Raw genomic sequence first — 16,103 nt, 5'->3', positions numbered from 1 at the left:
TACTGTGGAGTGTGGACTACAGGTGAATGTATCTGAGCCCACCAATAGTGAAGAAGCTTCGTGGCCATCCTCGCTTCCACATCAGCTTTTCTTTCTCAACTGCTCTCTCTTTCTAATCTATTCCTCTTTCCTCCACCATTCATCACCTCTCTTTCTCACCCATACTCAAACATGCTCCAACATTTGCCATCTCACTTGCTCGAGTTGTGATGATTTGGTAAACACCCTGTCTGGATATCAATACTGGAAAGAGTTCTCTCCAATATTTGGTTCACTACCTATTAGTATCTCTCCTCTCTTTCTCTCTGAAAGGAATCTCTCATTGTATCTCACTTGTTCTTGTGGTGATCAAAACCCAGTCTGAATCGAATTTAATGTTTTTCAAAGGAGAGGAGTGTATGATTCTTTCACTGTCTCTCCAGCTCTCATTGATAAATAAGTGAGCTGACAAAATTTTCATTTCGCTTTCAGTTTTGGTAACAATCAAATACTTATATGAGAAAACTCTTCATAAATAAATTTTCTAAATCCTTATTACTCGATGATAATATTACTGAAACATACATAAACGTTCAAGATTACCCCTCTTGTTCCAGTTGAATTCTATCTTCTATATCAGAATAACAACACAAGTTGGCTACTCTGAACGTTTCTTTCCTAGTATTCAACTGCTTCACATCGATATCTGACTGGATATCTCTGATAGAAAGGTTTACTTGGATTATAGTTGTATTTCAGTTCCAGAATTTTAACTGCTTCACTTGGATATCAGATTGGATATCTCTGATAGAAACGTTTACTTGGATTATAGTTGTATTTCAGTTCCAGAATTTTAGTTTTTCAATTAATAATCGATAGACAAAGACTGTTCTGATTTGATTCCTTTCTATTTCAATCAGTCATATTTGTAATGAAAGATGTAAATCTTGAATAACTATTTATCTGATGTGAAGGTCTAATAGATAAATAAATAGATCAGACTATCTTGTCTAAACTAAATAATATTTTATTCAACAAGGTTATTTGACTTTTGACTATCAAATTGTACGGATAAAGGCTAATGGATCTGATATAGTCCATGTAGATTGTCTCGATTATTATAACAATATTAATTTACTACAGAGTATGATGCTCACATATCCATGGATCATAGACTTGTACATAGATAAATGATGATTTTGGAGATCACATTCCAGATGGGTACCAATTCATCTATTTTATAATAAAGGAAAGAATAATTGGCTTATACACGTACGGGATAGGAAATTCACGAATGACGCATTATCACGTCCGAACTGCTGGACTGATTAACTTGAAATTTTGCATATTGACTATCAATTTAACGAGGATGGTTAAAGGTCTATTCTAATATTATTTAAGATTTCAGCACGTCAAGTTTTCAGTTTGTCAAGTTTCTAGTTAGACCCTTGCGGAGCACGGGTTACCTGCTAGTCGAGAATAAAATAACTCAGTTCAACCATATTACACAAAAATAGCTCAGTGACTCAGTGGAATTTACAATAGACTAAGATAGTAAAATTTCGAAGTATTTTAAGCAGTGAATCAGAAGGAATAAAATTTATTTTTCCACATGTAGAAATGAACCTTGAAAAATACGAACTAATTTGCCTGGGAATAATTATTTCTGAGATATGATCTGATCTATGAACTGATCCTGCACCAAAGTTCAATAGCCTTCATAAATGAATCTCCTATTTTAGACTAATTGATGTGAGGCAGAAGAGACCAGTCGTTATTCCTGCGCTATTCAACCAATTCAATTTTCGTTCTGTCATAGACTAAGAATTCCATTATCAAATAGACCTGTTAACGACTGTCTGAGAGACATCGTAGGCAGCAACTAATTCATTCTATGTAGAGTAAGAAGCTTCACACTCATTGCCTTGAGGACATAACAATATCTGAGGCAATCTCAAATCTGAAGATTGAAAATAGTTCAATAAATTCATCTTTCCGTTTAACTGGTTGAAAACATTCGATTACGTGAGCTGGAGAACTAAGATTCAGATTTATTGCGATCACTAAAACTTTGTCTCAAGAAATCTTCTAATAACTGATTTCTAATAAATAAATTCTTCGTTAATATGCGATAGTGGGAATCGAAAGTGGAAATGATCAACTGGAGAAGTTTCTTGTAATCTATTTCTGACTGAAAAACTGAATAAAAATATCTAAAACATGATGTCAAATTACATTCTAATATTCTTCTTCCAGTTAGTGGATAAATATACTCGCATAATGAACAAATTTTCTCTTAACTTTCCTTTTAATTTCCATACAACTCTCAAATCTTCAAAAAATTGTCATGATGAAACTACTGAATCGAAGCCTCTTCATCGAAAACTATGCTCTATTAAAACTACTACTTCATTAAAACTTTGCTTCCATTATTGTATTACTGATTCTGATAGTATATGCTATAGAACAAGCCATGATTAAGAAACTTTTTTAGAAACGTTTCTGTTTGCTTCTTAGCACGTTACAAAAAGTAGCTTAATTGTAAACAAAACCTCTTAAATCTTCTAAACATTGTCATGATAAAACTACTGAATTCAAGCCTCCCTATTCAAAACGATCAAACTCTCATTATTCTCACACTGATTCTTATAGTTCTACATAGAACAATATTTTATTACTTCTCAGTTTGCTTCTCAGCAGGTTAAGGCTGAGCAAAGGCTAAAAATAAACTTTCTACTGGTGATATTTTTGAAAGTTTTTCGATTTTTATATCATAAATTTTTCAAAATGAAAAAGCTTTCACAAGAAAACATTTTTTCCCGATCATTACTTTTTGAGATAAGAGCGGCTAAAGTTTAAATTTTCGGGACAGAACATTTCAAATTCGGTAAGAGATAAATCCATGAGATTTGATGGATAAATTTTTCATGGTATTGTTTGTTGATTTATTATAACAAAAATTTTCTTAGAATATTAATTTTTGAGAAAGCTATTCAATTTACCAGAAATTACCAAAAATAACTCAACTAAAATTTATTTTTAGTAAATTGAATAACTTTTTCAAAAATAAATATGTTCAGAAAATTTTTGTTTTATTGAATCAACAATACAATGGAGAATTCATCCTCAAAATTTCTTGGATTTATCTCTTATCCAATTTGAAATGTTCTGTCCCAAAAATTTAAACGTTAGCCGCTCATATCTCAAAAATTAATGATTGGAAAAAAATGTTTTCCTGAGAAAAATTTTCATTTTGATAGCTTGATGATATACAAATCGAGAAACTTTGAAAAATATCACCCGTAGGAAGTTTATTTTAGCCTTTGCACAGCCTTAAAAAAGTAGCCTAATAGACTAAAACACATATTAAATCAGGAAGAAAAATAGACAATTCTTTTATACTTGATACAATTTTATTCCACTTCAATATGATATTATTCCATTGTTACTAACTATTGATTGGAAATGACATACATCACTAATATTTTTAAATTTATCGCAACCGATAAATACTCGTACTTACATCACAGTCCACAGGAGCTTCATCAGCCTCATAATCGAATTTTTCCATTTCATTTCATTTATTCATTTTGCCATAAAATAAAACAGATTAATAGAAATAAATATTCTAACTTACAAAATGGATCTACCGGCATAGAACAACTTGTGCGCCGGCAGTGAGTTCGGAAACACTAGGAACAGCAAACATGTCAATAGAAAGAAAATAGAGCTTATTCAAACCACTAAAATAAAAAAATCACAGAAACCAGGTCACATCTCAATCTTTACAAACGATAAGACAAAGTAACAAAATAACAAGCAAATGACAAACTCAAAAAGACCAATACAAGGAAGCTATGACAAATATTTTTGAAAATTTATAACACAAGAATTGGAACAGTAGTTGTAATTTATAAATGTATAGTAAATTAATCTATCATAGATTTAAAACTTGCAATCTCTAATAGAATTGATCATACGTATTTCAACATGGGGAACAACATGAGTTGATTATTCTTTTACTATTGGTTGTGTCTCAATTCAGCGAGGATATAAAATGTCAAATTACATTACTAAACTCTCCTCACTTAAGAGAAGATTAATGCTGTAACTCTAGTACCGGTACTTACTATCACACACACACACACCTTAGCAATCAATAAATGCTAATAGCTTAATCATTATAGTGAATTATAGTTCAATAAAAAATTTTCTGCTATCACTTTAAGAACTAGATATCGTACCAGTAATTCTATCATCTCAAGGACTAGTTCAAAGATCTGAGTTAATATTATTACTATAGTGAGGTCCACGTTATAATGGCAGTGTGCCATTATAAGGCTAGTTTCACATTCATTCGGTTCGTTTCGTTTTCGGTTCGTTTTTGGCAAATTCCGATAAGTGTGAAACGATGATTCGGTTTGAATTCGGTACCGAACAGCAACCGCATAGCACCGAACGCCCCCTCGACACGAATAGGTTTTTATCATATTCGAATTCGTTGCTAGGGAAACAGGAAAAAACAAAGTCTTTCACACACGCTTGCCTTTTTTGTTTTTATTTTAACCTGATATCGTGATTATCTGTTTCAAAAATTTCCAAGTCAAAATCATATGGTCAATTCATTTTTTTTAGTTCACAGGAACATTTTTTTCTCAATGAATAGTTTGCTAAAAAAATATGAAAAATATAAATTAAAACTCAGGGAGAATTTTTATCATTTTTCTATTTTTCTACGAATATTACATGATTTCATCAATGGAGAGAAGAGATGAAGTTTATATACCATGTGTCAAAACAAGGAACAAATTTTCAATTAAAAAAAATAATCTCTCGAAACATCTAAAATTAACATAATCAAGAAGAAACTATACAAATAATTTACCATTTTTAATTAACTTTAAAATTTTGTTGTTCAAGAAATAACATCTTACAATTTAACACCAGCTGTTATATTTAAATATACCAGCATGAACTGTGAAAATCCAAACACAGCTGTGTTTGAGAAGAAAATACCTATTTAGAGCCCTACGAATTAAAACCTGACATGTATGAAAGCCTTATTCGTTTTCGGTAACGAACCGAACCGAAAACGAACCGAACTGAATGAAACCAAATGCGTGTGAAGCTAGCCTAACGAGGACCTTACTATGCGTGAGGCTTGGATTGTGGGGAGTCCCATAGGAACCTCCACTTAGCCGAGATAACCACAATCTCCCATGACGGAAAACTGAGATAGTTATTCTTGATTATTACAAAAATGTTATTTTGAAAAAGCTTTATTCAATTTTGGAAAGCCAAAAACACAAAACAAAACACCAAAATCACTAAGCCACGTCCGGAAAATTCAGAATTTTCTGAGGAATGAAGTCACAAGAGTTTTATTTATTAATGATCTGGTGTAATTTGCGATGCTTCAGTAGGGCCACTGACAGAAATAACGCATTGTTCTTTTTTCTTTGGTAGGATCTACTTTGATATGAATGAACGTGATTGCACGTGACTGGTAGGCCTACATTTATTAAGAAACTCAATAATTTCAATAAAAGTCCGTTTTTAATGAATATTCATGATCATTATTAAACTCACTGTATTATCCTCATTATCGTAAAAACATACCGAAGCCATTTCGTGTTACAAAGCCCTGCTTTTCTCTATAGAATAGCCTGTAACACGGTAGCGTGGCAACAAGAAGCCTATAATAAAATTATTAAAGGGCTGCAAATTTCTTAATCCGCGCCTCGCGAATTGTATCGTCGCTATCAACCACCTCTTTCTTCATCCACTCATCTTCATTTACCTTCTCTTTCTACTCCTCTCTTACCTCCTCCTCTTCCTCCGCATCCTTTTTCTTCTCCTCTTTCTCCTCCATCTCCATCTCCATCTTCTTCTTCTTCTTCTTCTTCTTCTTCTTCTTCTTCTTCTTCTTCTTCTTCTTCTCCTCCTTCTTCTTCTTCTTCTTTTTCCTCCTCCTCCTCCTCCTTCTCCTCCTCCTCCTCCTCCTCCTCCTCCTCCTCCTCCTCCACCTCTTCCTCCTACTGATCCTCCCCCTCCTCTTCTTCCTCCTTCCACCTTATCTTTTTCCTCCTCCTTCTCCTCTTCTTTCTCCCATCTTCCTCCTTATCCTTCTTCTGCTACTCCTCTTCTTCCTCCTCCTCTTCTTCTTCTTCATCTCCTCCCCGTCTTCCTCCTTATATATTTCCTACTCCTTCTCTTTTTCTTCCTTCCCATCTTTCTCCTTATCCTTCTCCTCCTCCTCCTCCTCCTCTCCTCCTCCTCCTCCTCCTCCTTCTCTTCTCCCCCTTATCCTCCTCCTCCTCCACATTCTCCTCCTCCTACTCCTCTTCTTCCTCCTTTCCGTCTTCCTCCTTAACTTTTTCCTCCTCCTTCTCTTCTCCTTTCTCCTATCTTCCTCTTTATCCTTCTTCTGCTCCTACTCTTCTTCCTCCTCTCCTTCTTTTCTTCTTCTTCTTCTCCACCCGTCTTCCTCCTTTACTTTTTCCTCTTCCTTCTCTTCTTCTTCCTCCCCATCTTCCTCCTCATCACTCTCCTCCTACTCTTCCACTCCTCCTCATCCTCCTCCTTTCTCTTCTCCCCCTTATCCTCCTCCTTCTCATTCTCTTCCTCCTTATCCTTCTCCTACTCCTCTTCCTGCTCTTCCTCTTCCTCCACCTCCTCCACCAACACCTCCTCTTCCTACTTCTCTACCTTCTCCTTCTTTCCTTCGCCTTATCCCATACGACATCACGCAAACCCACGATAATAAAGTTATTGTAAACGTCTTCATTCTATTGCACGATATACCGCTATATTTTGCTCCTGCTCATCCATACACTGCTGAGTGCAGTTTAAAGTGTGAAACTCCCATCTCAATACAGTCAGACGTCAGACATCACGAACTGCTTTGCAACGCAACGCCACAATCGAAGTAGTCTTTTGCCAAATTGAGCTACCGGGGAATGATGTCGAGAAATGATTCACTTTTGGCAGACTCTATTCAATCGATGCCAATAAGTAACTGAAATGAGAGTTGAATTGATAAGTAACTGGAAAAAGATAACTAGAAAAAGGAAAAAAATTATTCGCCTGTTGGTTGAATTGTCTACACTGTTGGAGTTAATTAACATCCTTAGCTTTGATGAAATTTGTTGAATGAGAATCAATATTGTGGAATTTCCCCATAAATGTTGATATGACAGGAATAAAAGTGTGTTTTTCAATCCTGAGTTTTATTGCACAGGTACACATTGTACCATGCTACTCAGCATAGCGGATAATGGAGAAAGAAAAGGATTGGTCGATTGAATAACAACGTTGAAGTGATGATAGTGAAAAATTTTCTGTGAAAATCGAAAATAGAGTTTCAACTTTCTTTAACCTCGAAATTGTTCCAGTAATCAGTTTTCTACTTGAATATGTGTAACGCTAGTTCGCCTCCATGGTGCACATTGGGTAACGCTAAATGGACTAGCATATAATTATGGCGGTCAGACAAACTTACAATGTACATGTAGACATTTGAGGCTATTTATTAATAGTGATGATAGTGAATATCACTAAAAAAATTGTTTGCTGAATTTTTTAGACAAATTTAGCGATAAGTGAGCAATATTTCAATTTTTCTGGTGTTGTTTGAAAGCCGGAGCGAGTTCACATCTGCATGCGATAGTAAGAAGCTGAAAAACTCTAGAAAAAAAATGTAGGCTGAATCATCATGAAAAATTCAATATTTCAATTTTTCTTGTGTTGCTTTAAAGCTGGAGCGAGATTACATCATTCTGCATGCGATAGAAAGAAGTTGAAAAATTCAAGAAAAATATTGTATGATGAATAAATTTTTTTACTGTATCGTGAAAAATTCAGCGTTGAGTGAGGAATATTTAAAATTTTTTGGTGTTGTTTTAAAGCTGGAGCGAGATTCAACCATATGTATGCTATTCTAAGGACCTTAAAAAATCAAGTAGTTCAAAAAAAACAAAACAAAATAAAATAGGATTAAATGGATTGATAGCTCTCTGGATGGAATTTGTAATCGATTCTTAAAAATGTTTTAGCCATGATCACTTTAGTTGCCTATTTACCTATAAAATGAACCAATTATGAACGGTTTTAGAAGCTGGTTGCTTAGATGAGGCAAACTACGCGGAAAATATGAAGATTTCGCACAATTCATATAATTTTTTATTACTATCATCCTGTCAAAGAAGTTCTCCTCTATCTGTTGCTATAGTTGAATCTCCATTCAATACTATAGGTACTGTCAAAGAAAACATATACGATTGCTTTATTATAAAATTGTTTCATTCTATGGTAGCCTCGTCCTGTACTTACCTTTAATTTCACAGATATCTTTGTCCGTTTTGAAGTGAACATGAACAAATGGAATCAATAGTCAAAGAGCATCTATAATCATGGTCTGCAGCATTCCTATTGTGAACTTTAGCATGATTACTTTGCAATGAACGTGCGCAGGAGAAGACATATCATATATCTATAATTTGAAATAATTATCTTTGAGTTACCATAGTTGGAAAGGAGATGAGTGCTCATATAGTTCTTTGAGAAACTATTTTCCAAGCGGATGGTTCTAATATTCTCATAAGCTTCTCATGAATTCAGTTATATTTGTTATCATTTTGAAGGCTGGTTCAGGCAGTTTAGTTAGCTGATTCCAGAAGAGCAGATTTCTGAATCAATTTTATTATGTGAATGATTGATTGCTCTCACCTTTTGTGTAGTTGAGAAGTTGATATTGTGGTAATTATTGATATTGAATGAAAAAGACTGAGAAATTGTCAAAAAACCACAGATTTATTGATACTTAGAAACTATTTCTAATATTCTAAGTATTTCCAAGTATACCGTATCTAAATAATTTCTAAGTATCAATAAATCTACGGTTTTTTGATAATTTCTTAGTCTTTTTCATTTAATTGATTGCTCTATTATTATCATAGAGAGAAGGAGTGATTCACGGTGATTTTTTAAAAGTGTAACGTAAGCCTGATTTCTCGTAATCAGAATTCCGTTTCCCCACAGATGAAAAGGTCTTCCAGCGACAGAAAAGAATGGAGTATGAAAAATGATGAAAGAACATTGTCTCTGGAAAATAAATATAAACTCTTTTATATGCCTATTATACAAATTATTATACAGTATATCGAAAAATTCAGGGAGAGTTGCTAGTTACGAAGAGTAGGAAAGATTTCCATATTTGGAATACTTGGGCGTGTCTAGCCTCGGCCAATGACAGTGGAGCTTAATCTCCATTGGTGATGGACAGCTTATGGACAATCGTAGGGCTTCACTGTGTGAAAAAGGATAGTCCTATAGGATTGACAGGAGTAAAAAAACTGACATGTTTCAGCAAATCACGTTTCATTTTTACTGATTTTTATAGATAATCTCATTCAATATTTTGGATATCTGATTTAAAGTACAGCGATAGATTGATATTATTATGATAAATTGTTTACTTCATAATCATTGAATTTGATAATTTTTCCAACCACATCCTCCACAATTTGCAATACTTGCAGCTCACATTTCTGTAAATTGATAAATCGATTGATTGATACAATCAATCAAATTGATACATCATCAAAATACAAATAAAATTGTATTTTAACATCATATTTGTAACATCATCAAATCAAATTGATACATCATCAAGATACAAATTGATACATCATCAAAATGATACGGAGAGAAAAAATAAGGTCTCCCAAATTTAGATAAGGTTACACATAGCCCGAAATAGATTGAAATTAATTGAACAGTGTTACAACTTCATAAAATTTTAATGTAAATAATCATCACAACACATTAAAGACTTGAGAGTATCGCGTTCAATATCATAATTTATAGTTCATTGAATCCTTATTACTGTAGCTGCAGCTATTCGCCTGCAAATAATATTAACCTAGATGTGAAGATGTAATTTGATACTGAGTAGATACGAGAATAGCCTACATAAAAGTGATAGTGAAGCTGGTGCTGATTATTGGATCTAAGTAATTACTAACGGCTGTTAAAATTATGATCAATAACTGAATTAGCATGCGATAATGGCAAGAAATATATCACCTTACATGGTAATCCTATCGGGCTGATTTCGAGATGATGAGAGAGTTTAAGTGGATCAAGGATGATCTTTCAAATTCCGAATTCCTTTGGCCTATTGAGGATTCTGTTTGCGGTTTTAGAATACTGTCCTTCCTGTGGAAGGAATCATTCTGAAGAGTGTAAGATAATTATTGAGGATGACAATTTCTTCCTTGAAGACTTTTCTAGAAACATGATTATACCATCATATTCACTATAATAGTGTTTACCGGTAAGTTTACTGTCTGTTTCTAACTGTTTAAAATTGGAGACAAAAATCGTCCAACTAAATTGGAAAATAAACGATTGAAGATGTTCTTTCTCAATGCCAATTGAGATGTTGCTGGAAATTAGATGCTCTATCCAGGAGAACTGTTATTATCAATAAGATTTGAAAGTAGAGTCTGCAAAATGGTTCTGTTATTTTGGAGTGACTCGTCACTCTTCCAATTCATAATAATTGCTTATGAACCTTGGATTTAATATTTATTTACCACGCTAGCACCAGCCTTCACGTCAATTATACTTTTTAAGTTCATTGCCGTAATATTTTGGAGCCTTGCTTTTGATTTTGGTAAAGTATTTTCAACACCTCTGCTATTGATTTATCGCTTCTAATCTATCATTTTTAGTGGGAAGTATAACGTTTTCCGTGAATCACTCAACCTTGGAGAAGATGTGGAAAATAAGATATGTGAATGGATACAATTTCCTTAATCCTAAAATGCTCATGAAGTAAAGAATGATCATACAATTATTACGGAATCGAATCAATCATGACAGAATAATTTTTTTTCAGAAACTGAAAATTTTAATTTAAACTCAAGCAGTCTGATGGAGTTTTGTGTAATATACTCCTTGTTCACCACGAAAATACAAAATGTTACAAAAATAAGTGAATAATATTTTACATGTATAAGAAGTCGACGTATAAAATAAAATAAACCACAATAAAATAAACTATATATTTTGGAAAGCTTGCTTCAAATCTTGATTCATTCACTTTTTCACCGGCCTGTGTATGGTGATCAAGTGAGATCAAGTGTAAATACTTCAATAATGATCAAGTGTAAATACTTCAATAACATCAATGATGATCAAGTGCCAAGTTTGAATACCTCTATTTGTTAGATCAAAGAGCAAAATATATTTTGAATTCCAATAATTTAACACAGTAAACTAACTATATTGAATTACTTGATACATAACATTGAATGAAAAAGACTAAGATATTGTTAGACTCTCAATACATAACATTTCTTACAATGATTCAATTTATAAATGGTAGTTGATTGGCTCCAACTCTTATGTCAACCACTTCATATTTCTTGAACCATTTCTCAGTGAAAACCTCAAATAAGAAACACAGAAAAGCCAAGCTGTTGCCAAAGAGCCATACGCTGAATGCACCTCTCAATGTGATGAAATCCAACTCAGAAAAAGCAGAGCGACCCGAGCGATTCTCCAGAGAATGATCTAGAGCTGACCAATGAGCAATGATGCCAGACTCCAACAATCTTGTGATAGTTGTATCTATTGGAATCTGGTAAGGAGATCCGCTTCTCAGCAGCATTGGTGAGGATGGTAGTTTTATGAGGCATTCGGGCATGACATGTGCAGATCCTGTCACATTCAGATCTTTCAACTGTGTGTTGGAGTACAGTAAGAATCGTTTCTCAGCAAACACTGCAACGTCTCTGTCAGTGACAACTCGTTTCATAACTGGAAGAAAATCCCCTGGTGGCAAAACCTCAAACCTCTTCACAAGTTCCCTGATGTTCGGATTGGTTGAGGATGAAGAGTTGAGGACGTAGTACATCTGAGGACTTCCAGTGATGCTGAACTTTGAGTTGAGAACATCAGTCACTGAGTCGAGGTTCAGGATTTCTGCAGGGATCGTCACAATACTCCCCAAAGCTGCCTGGTATGCTGTAACAATCACGAAACTATACAGCAGCCAGAAAGATAGGAAGCTTCTTGTAGGGGTGCTGCGTGTGATAATTTTAATTGCTGAGCCCAGAAACGTGGAGAACACAAAATCATCAGGAATGTTGTATCCTTGAAGTGTTTCCTGTCTTCAGCAAAGAGTGACAAGTGATAAAGCACCAGAAACGCCACAAACAATGACACAAATATCAGGATCCACACTTCTGAGTAGAACTCATCCACATATTTCTTCCAAACTGGAGGCGACTCTCCAGCTCTCCACGGAACAGCCCATGTGAAGCAATCCATCTCCAGTTCTTTTGCAAAACTGATGCCGTCACTCATGTCAGATGCTGTTGAAAATTTTCCAAACCCAATGTCAATTTTCCGCGACAGGATATCCTTCCCCAGAACTGATGTGTCGTTGGAGTATGCACCTTCATAACTGTTTGTAGTATCACTGATCCGTGTCACAACTGGAGTGAAATTCAAGTGATTGGCGGTAAACTTGAAAATCATGCCACCAATTCCACCGAACTCATAGTCGTTCTCCCCATTTTTGATAACTATCGAATCAGGTGGATTGTGAGTTCCAGAGCAGAGCAGATTACATTTCTGAAGGTTGGAAACTTTTTTAGATGCAAATATGTCAGCTTTCTTGACAAACGATTTTGTTTTGGTGTCCCAAGAGTCCAGGAATATTGGAGGCCCAGTATCTGAGCATCTGGTTGCAGTGTAAGGGTGATAGGTGTACAAATATATACTCCCATATTTCATTTCCACCAACGATGCCACCTTGACAATCTCAAACGCCCAAAAATCATCGAACGTTTGCTGAACCTCAACAAGTCTTGCATCTGGTTGAGTCCAGACAATCAAGAACTGCGATCTGTAATTAATCTTCATCTTGTGTAGAACATCCACGTATGAGTATCCCTTTTTCCCAAAAAACAAGAAGAGTCCTTCTGTGCTTGTGAAGTTATCAGGATTTAGAATTGTTCTAGGTTCTTCAAGTACTTCAAGAATATCATTAGCTATTTCCACTCTATCAACCTCGTCAGCTAATAGAAATACATTGTGTTTCTTGTATGTGCTTATGATAGCAGATATACAATCAAACACATCACTATAGTTCTTTGGGGTCGTTATCATCTGGATATCTGATTCAACATACGAAATAAAGAAGCTTAAACACAGCAAAACTCTGTAACTCATTATTGATTTTTTCCACATAGAACAACAATACCGTACGAAAATTGGTTAAATTTGGCTTAGAATTCCCATTTTTGAATATTCAGTGCTTGTTTTATGAACTCATATTTATATTAATAATGGCGGTCAGACAAACCTATGTTCTCTTGACCAAAAACTACACAACATCTCAAAGAAATTGGAAATATACAGTGTATATATAGGCATTTAAGACTCATGCGCTTTATATGTGTTGTGTATCTGACATAAGCTAAATAATTATAATATATTAATCAACACAACATTTGAGACTCCTGTATTCCTGTATCTCCATTATTCATAACAGTATTTGAAATGTTTGTATTCCTGTATCACTGAAGTACGGTATCCTGCATTACAGAATATTCGCCCTTGAGAATATTATTCAACGCATATTAACTGTATTTGAGATTAATGTACAGTATCAAATGTATTGCAACACTTGTCACTCTTCAAGTTATAATTACGGTAGCCCACTCAACTCGTTAGAAATACTTTATCAACAAAGCTATTCCGATATGAGTTTGAATTAGGCTACAGTATACAGTCCACTATACACTCGCTTCACTGGAAAATTAATACCTACTGTATTCAATATTCATCAGTTCGAGTCACATTACTTTATTTGAGTTACATCTGGTGATTGTATGAACAATTTTTCAACCCAAAAATAAGTAACAGTGTTGCACAGTTGAACCTCCAACTTTCAATACATAGCAAGTGAAGAGTTTGAATCTGCAATGCAATAACTCTAGCAATCAATGAAACTCGTGACTATATCCCACGCCGCACTGAAGATTACTGAGTTCGCGAAGCTCTTTCTGATTCACCTGGTTTCTCCTTCTTTTGTTAGCAACTGATTTATTTCTATTCAGCAAACCGAACTGTCGCTGATATAATTGTCTCAATATTGGTTCAGCTATTACTGCACAGGAAAGAAGCTTTTAGCTGTGCCGATTCTCTGAGCTGCCCATACGAATTTATGTTGTAGATAAAATAATTAGCATGATTCAATAGCCAAGGCAATCGGCTTGCGAAGTGAATTGAATCACCAGTTGTCCTTTCAATTCATCGATTATAATAATTGTTTGCACGAGATTATCAAGCACGAAGATGGTTTCTCCAATAACGTTCTTGTTTACTTTGGAAATCATTGGGGGTCCAACAATTTAAGAATCTCTACTTTTATTCTGTTATTCTTGTTGACAACAATAATCTCAGATGATTGAATCATTATAATCCGATTTAAAATGCTCATTCTGACAATGTTGAGAACTCATTTTTTCAAATCAATGAATTGTGACTTGAATTCAGTAATCTACCTATTTTAGCTGAAGAGAAAGTACAAAATTTCACTTGAACTTGATCATTACGTGACAATTTCAATTGTATTATGATTTTGAATTTGCACTGTTCTAGTAGATTTGTTTACATACTCACACAGTCGATTCAAGATTTGAGTTTTTTCTTGAATTTCATTTTTTTCAGGTACTCTTTCTATTATTATCCTATGTCATTACGCTGCGATTATTTCAACCAATTATGATTATATTATGAAATTCATTTAAAATTAACAATATTTTGCACTGATCTCTCGAACTAGTAAAAATAATGTAATGCTGTGATCAGTGGTAAGTAGTTGGTGTTCAAATCCAGCCTCCCCCGGTGATAGTTGAGCGATTACACGCGATACAAGTAGCTGAGAACATCTTATCGTGTTCAATGAGATTCACCTCAATCTGTCAGTATTCTTTCTATGTATAGCATCAATACTTCCCATTCAATCAATGCTGACAGTTTAGAGTTAATCACACTTCAACAAATTCACTTCAAGCTGTCAGCATTTATTTAATGTATTACATGAATGCTACACATTCAACGAATGCTGACAGTTTAAAGTTAATCTGACTTTGGCAAATTATTGGTTTCGTGGGTTGTTTAGCATGAGAAGGCGGGAGGCGGGAGGCGGGAGCTAGGCGGCACTCGAGGTGTTCTAATGTCTTATTCGAAATCACGTACGTCATATTTTCAACCAATATTGAATATTACAAGCTTGGAGCTTCTATATTCCTCGATCCATTCGGTAATATTTCTGGTTTATGTATTTTTGGACGCAGTATTAAACTCGAATCAAACACGTGAAGGAGCATAACCTACTGTTTGAGACGATTTATTTCAAAATTTGGAAATGGAACAGTTTTCGGCTGAGTCCTGAACCTGTTGGTTCTTTCCTTTCATTTATGTGATTTGTGTATCATTAAATGTATGAATGATTAAATAATAAGTGTGGAGAAATAGCAGATACAAGAAGTGATCTTCTTCTTCTTCTTATTTCTCGATCCCCTTCTGCCTCACAGCGTAGGGTGGTTTGAAGATTCCTCGGCCCAGCGTCTCCACTCGCCACGATCCTCAGCCAATCTTTTCATCTGCTGCCAGTTTTTACCCCTAGCAGCCCCCATTCTTTCGACATGGTTTTCATGAAGAGATGTAAGGGAGAAATCAGAGCTCATTGCACAATCATACCTAACTTATAGACATCAATTTATGAGATTTTGCCTAAATTGATTTAAAATTGAGATGAATATCATTCAGATGATATTCTTTATAAGATGATCACAAATAATCCTTGTCCAATTATTATGGAGAACTCTGAATAAGTAAAAAAGTGTAACATTAATTTTGTAAACGTACAAGAAGAAAAAGGGGCACTAGTGAGACGAGTAGGAGAAGTTAGAGGTGGTGGTGGGGAGAGTGAGAAGGATTAGATTAGATTTCTTTATTTATGTATGTTACAATATTTACTGGCTTATACACTAATTTACATTAAATGACGATAATGCTAGTTATTCAACGAATTTTACAAA

At 34.6% G+C, this 16,103-nt stretch overlaps 1 protein-coding gene across 1 annotated transcript; it reads right to left on the bottom strand.

Moving 5' to 3' along the window:
* Positions 1-11,353: 11,353 nt before the first annotated feature.
* LOC111061495 lies at positions 11,354-15,698 on the bottom strand. The gene is made up of 3 exons (XM_039438197.1): positions 15,595-15,698; positions 12,206-13,102; positions 11,354-12,158 (listed from the first exon to the last, which is right to left on the bottom strand). The coding sequence occupies exons 1-3, from the start codon at positions 15,696-15,698 to the stop codon at positions 11,354-11,356; spliced, it is 1,806 nt and encodes a 601-aa protein (XP_039294131.1).
* Positions 15,699-16,103: the final 405 nt, after the last annotated feature.

This window comes from Nilaparvata lugens, chromosome 11 (assembly GCF_014356525.2).
Source record: "Nilaparvata lugens isolate BPH chromosome 11, ASM1435652v1, whole genome shotgun sequence".
Taxonomy (NCBI): Eukaryota; Metazoa; Arthropoda; class Insecta; order Hemiptera; family Delphacidae; genus Nilaparvata; species Nilaparvata lugens.
Note: the sequence above shows the minus strand (reverse complement) of the source record. Positions and strands in the feature narration are given on the sequence as shown.

Coding starts and splice junctions, on each gene's coding strand:
- LOC111061495 (XM_039438197.1), bottom strand. CDS start 15,698: ATGGGGGCTGCTAGGGGTAAAAACTGGCAGCAGATGAAAAGATTGGCT. Junction 13,103..15,594: donor TCTTCAAACCACCCTACGCT/GTGAGGCAGAAG, acceptor TGCTATCATAAG/CACATACAAGAAACACAATG. Junction 12,159..12,205: donor ATCCTGATATTTGTGTCATT/GTTTGTGGCGTT, acceptor TCTTTGCTGAAG/ACAGGAAACACTTCAAGGAT.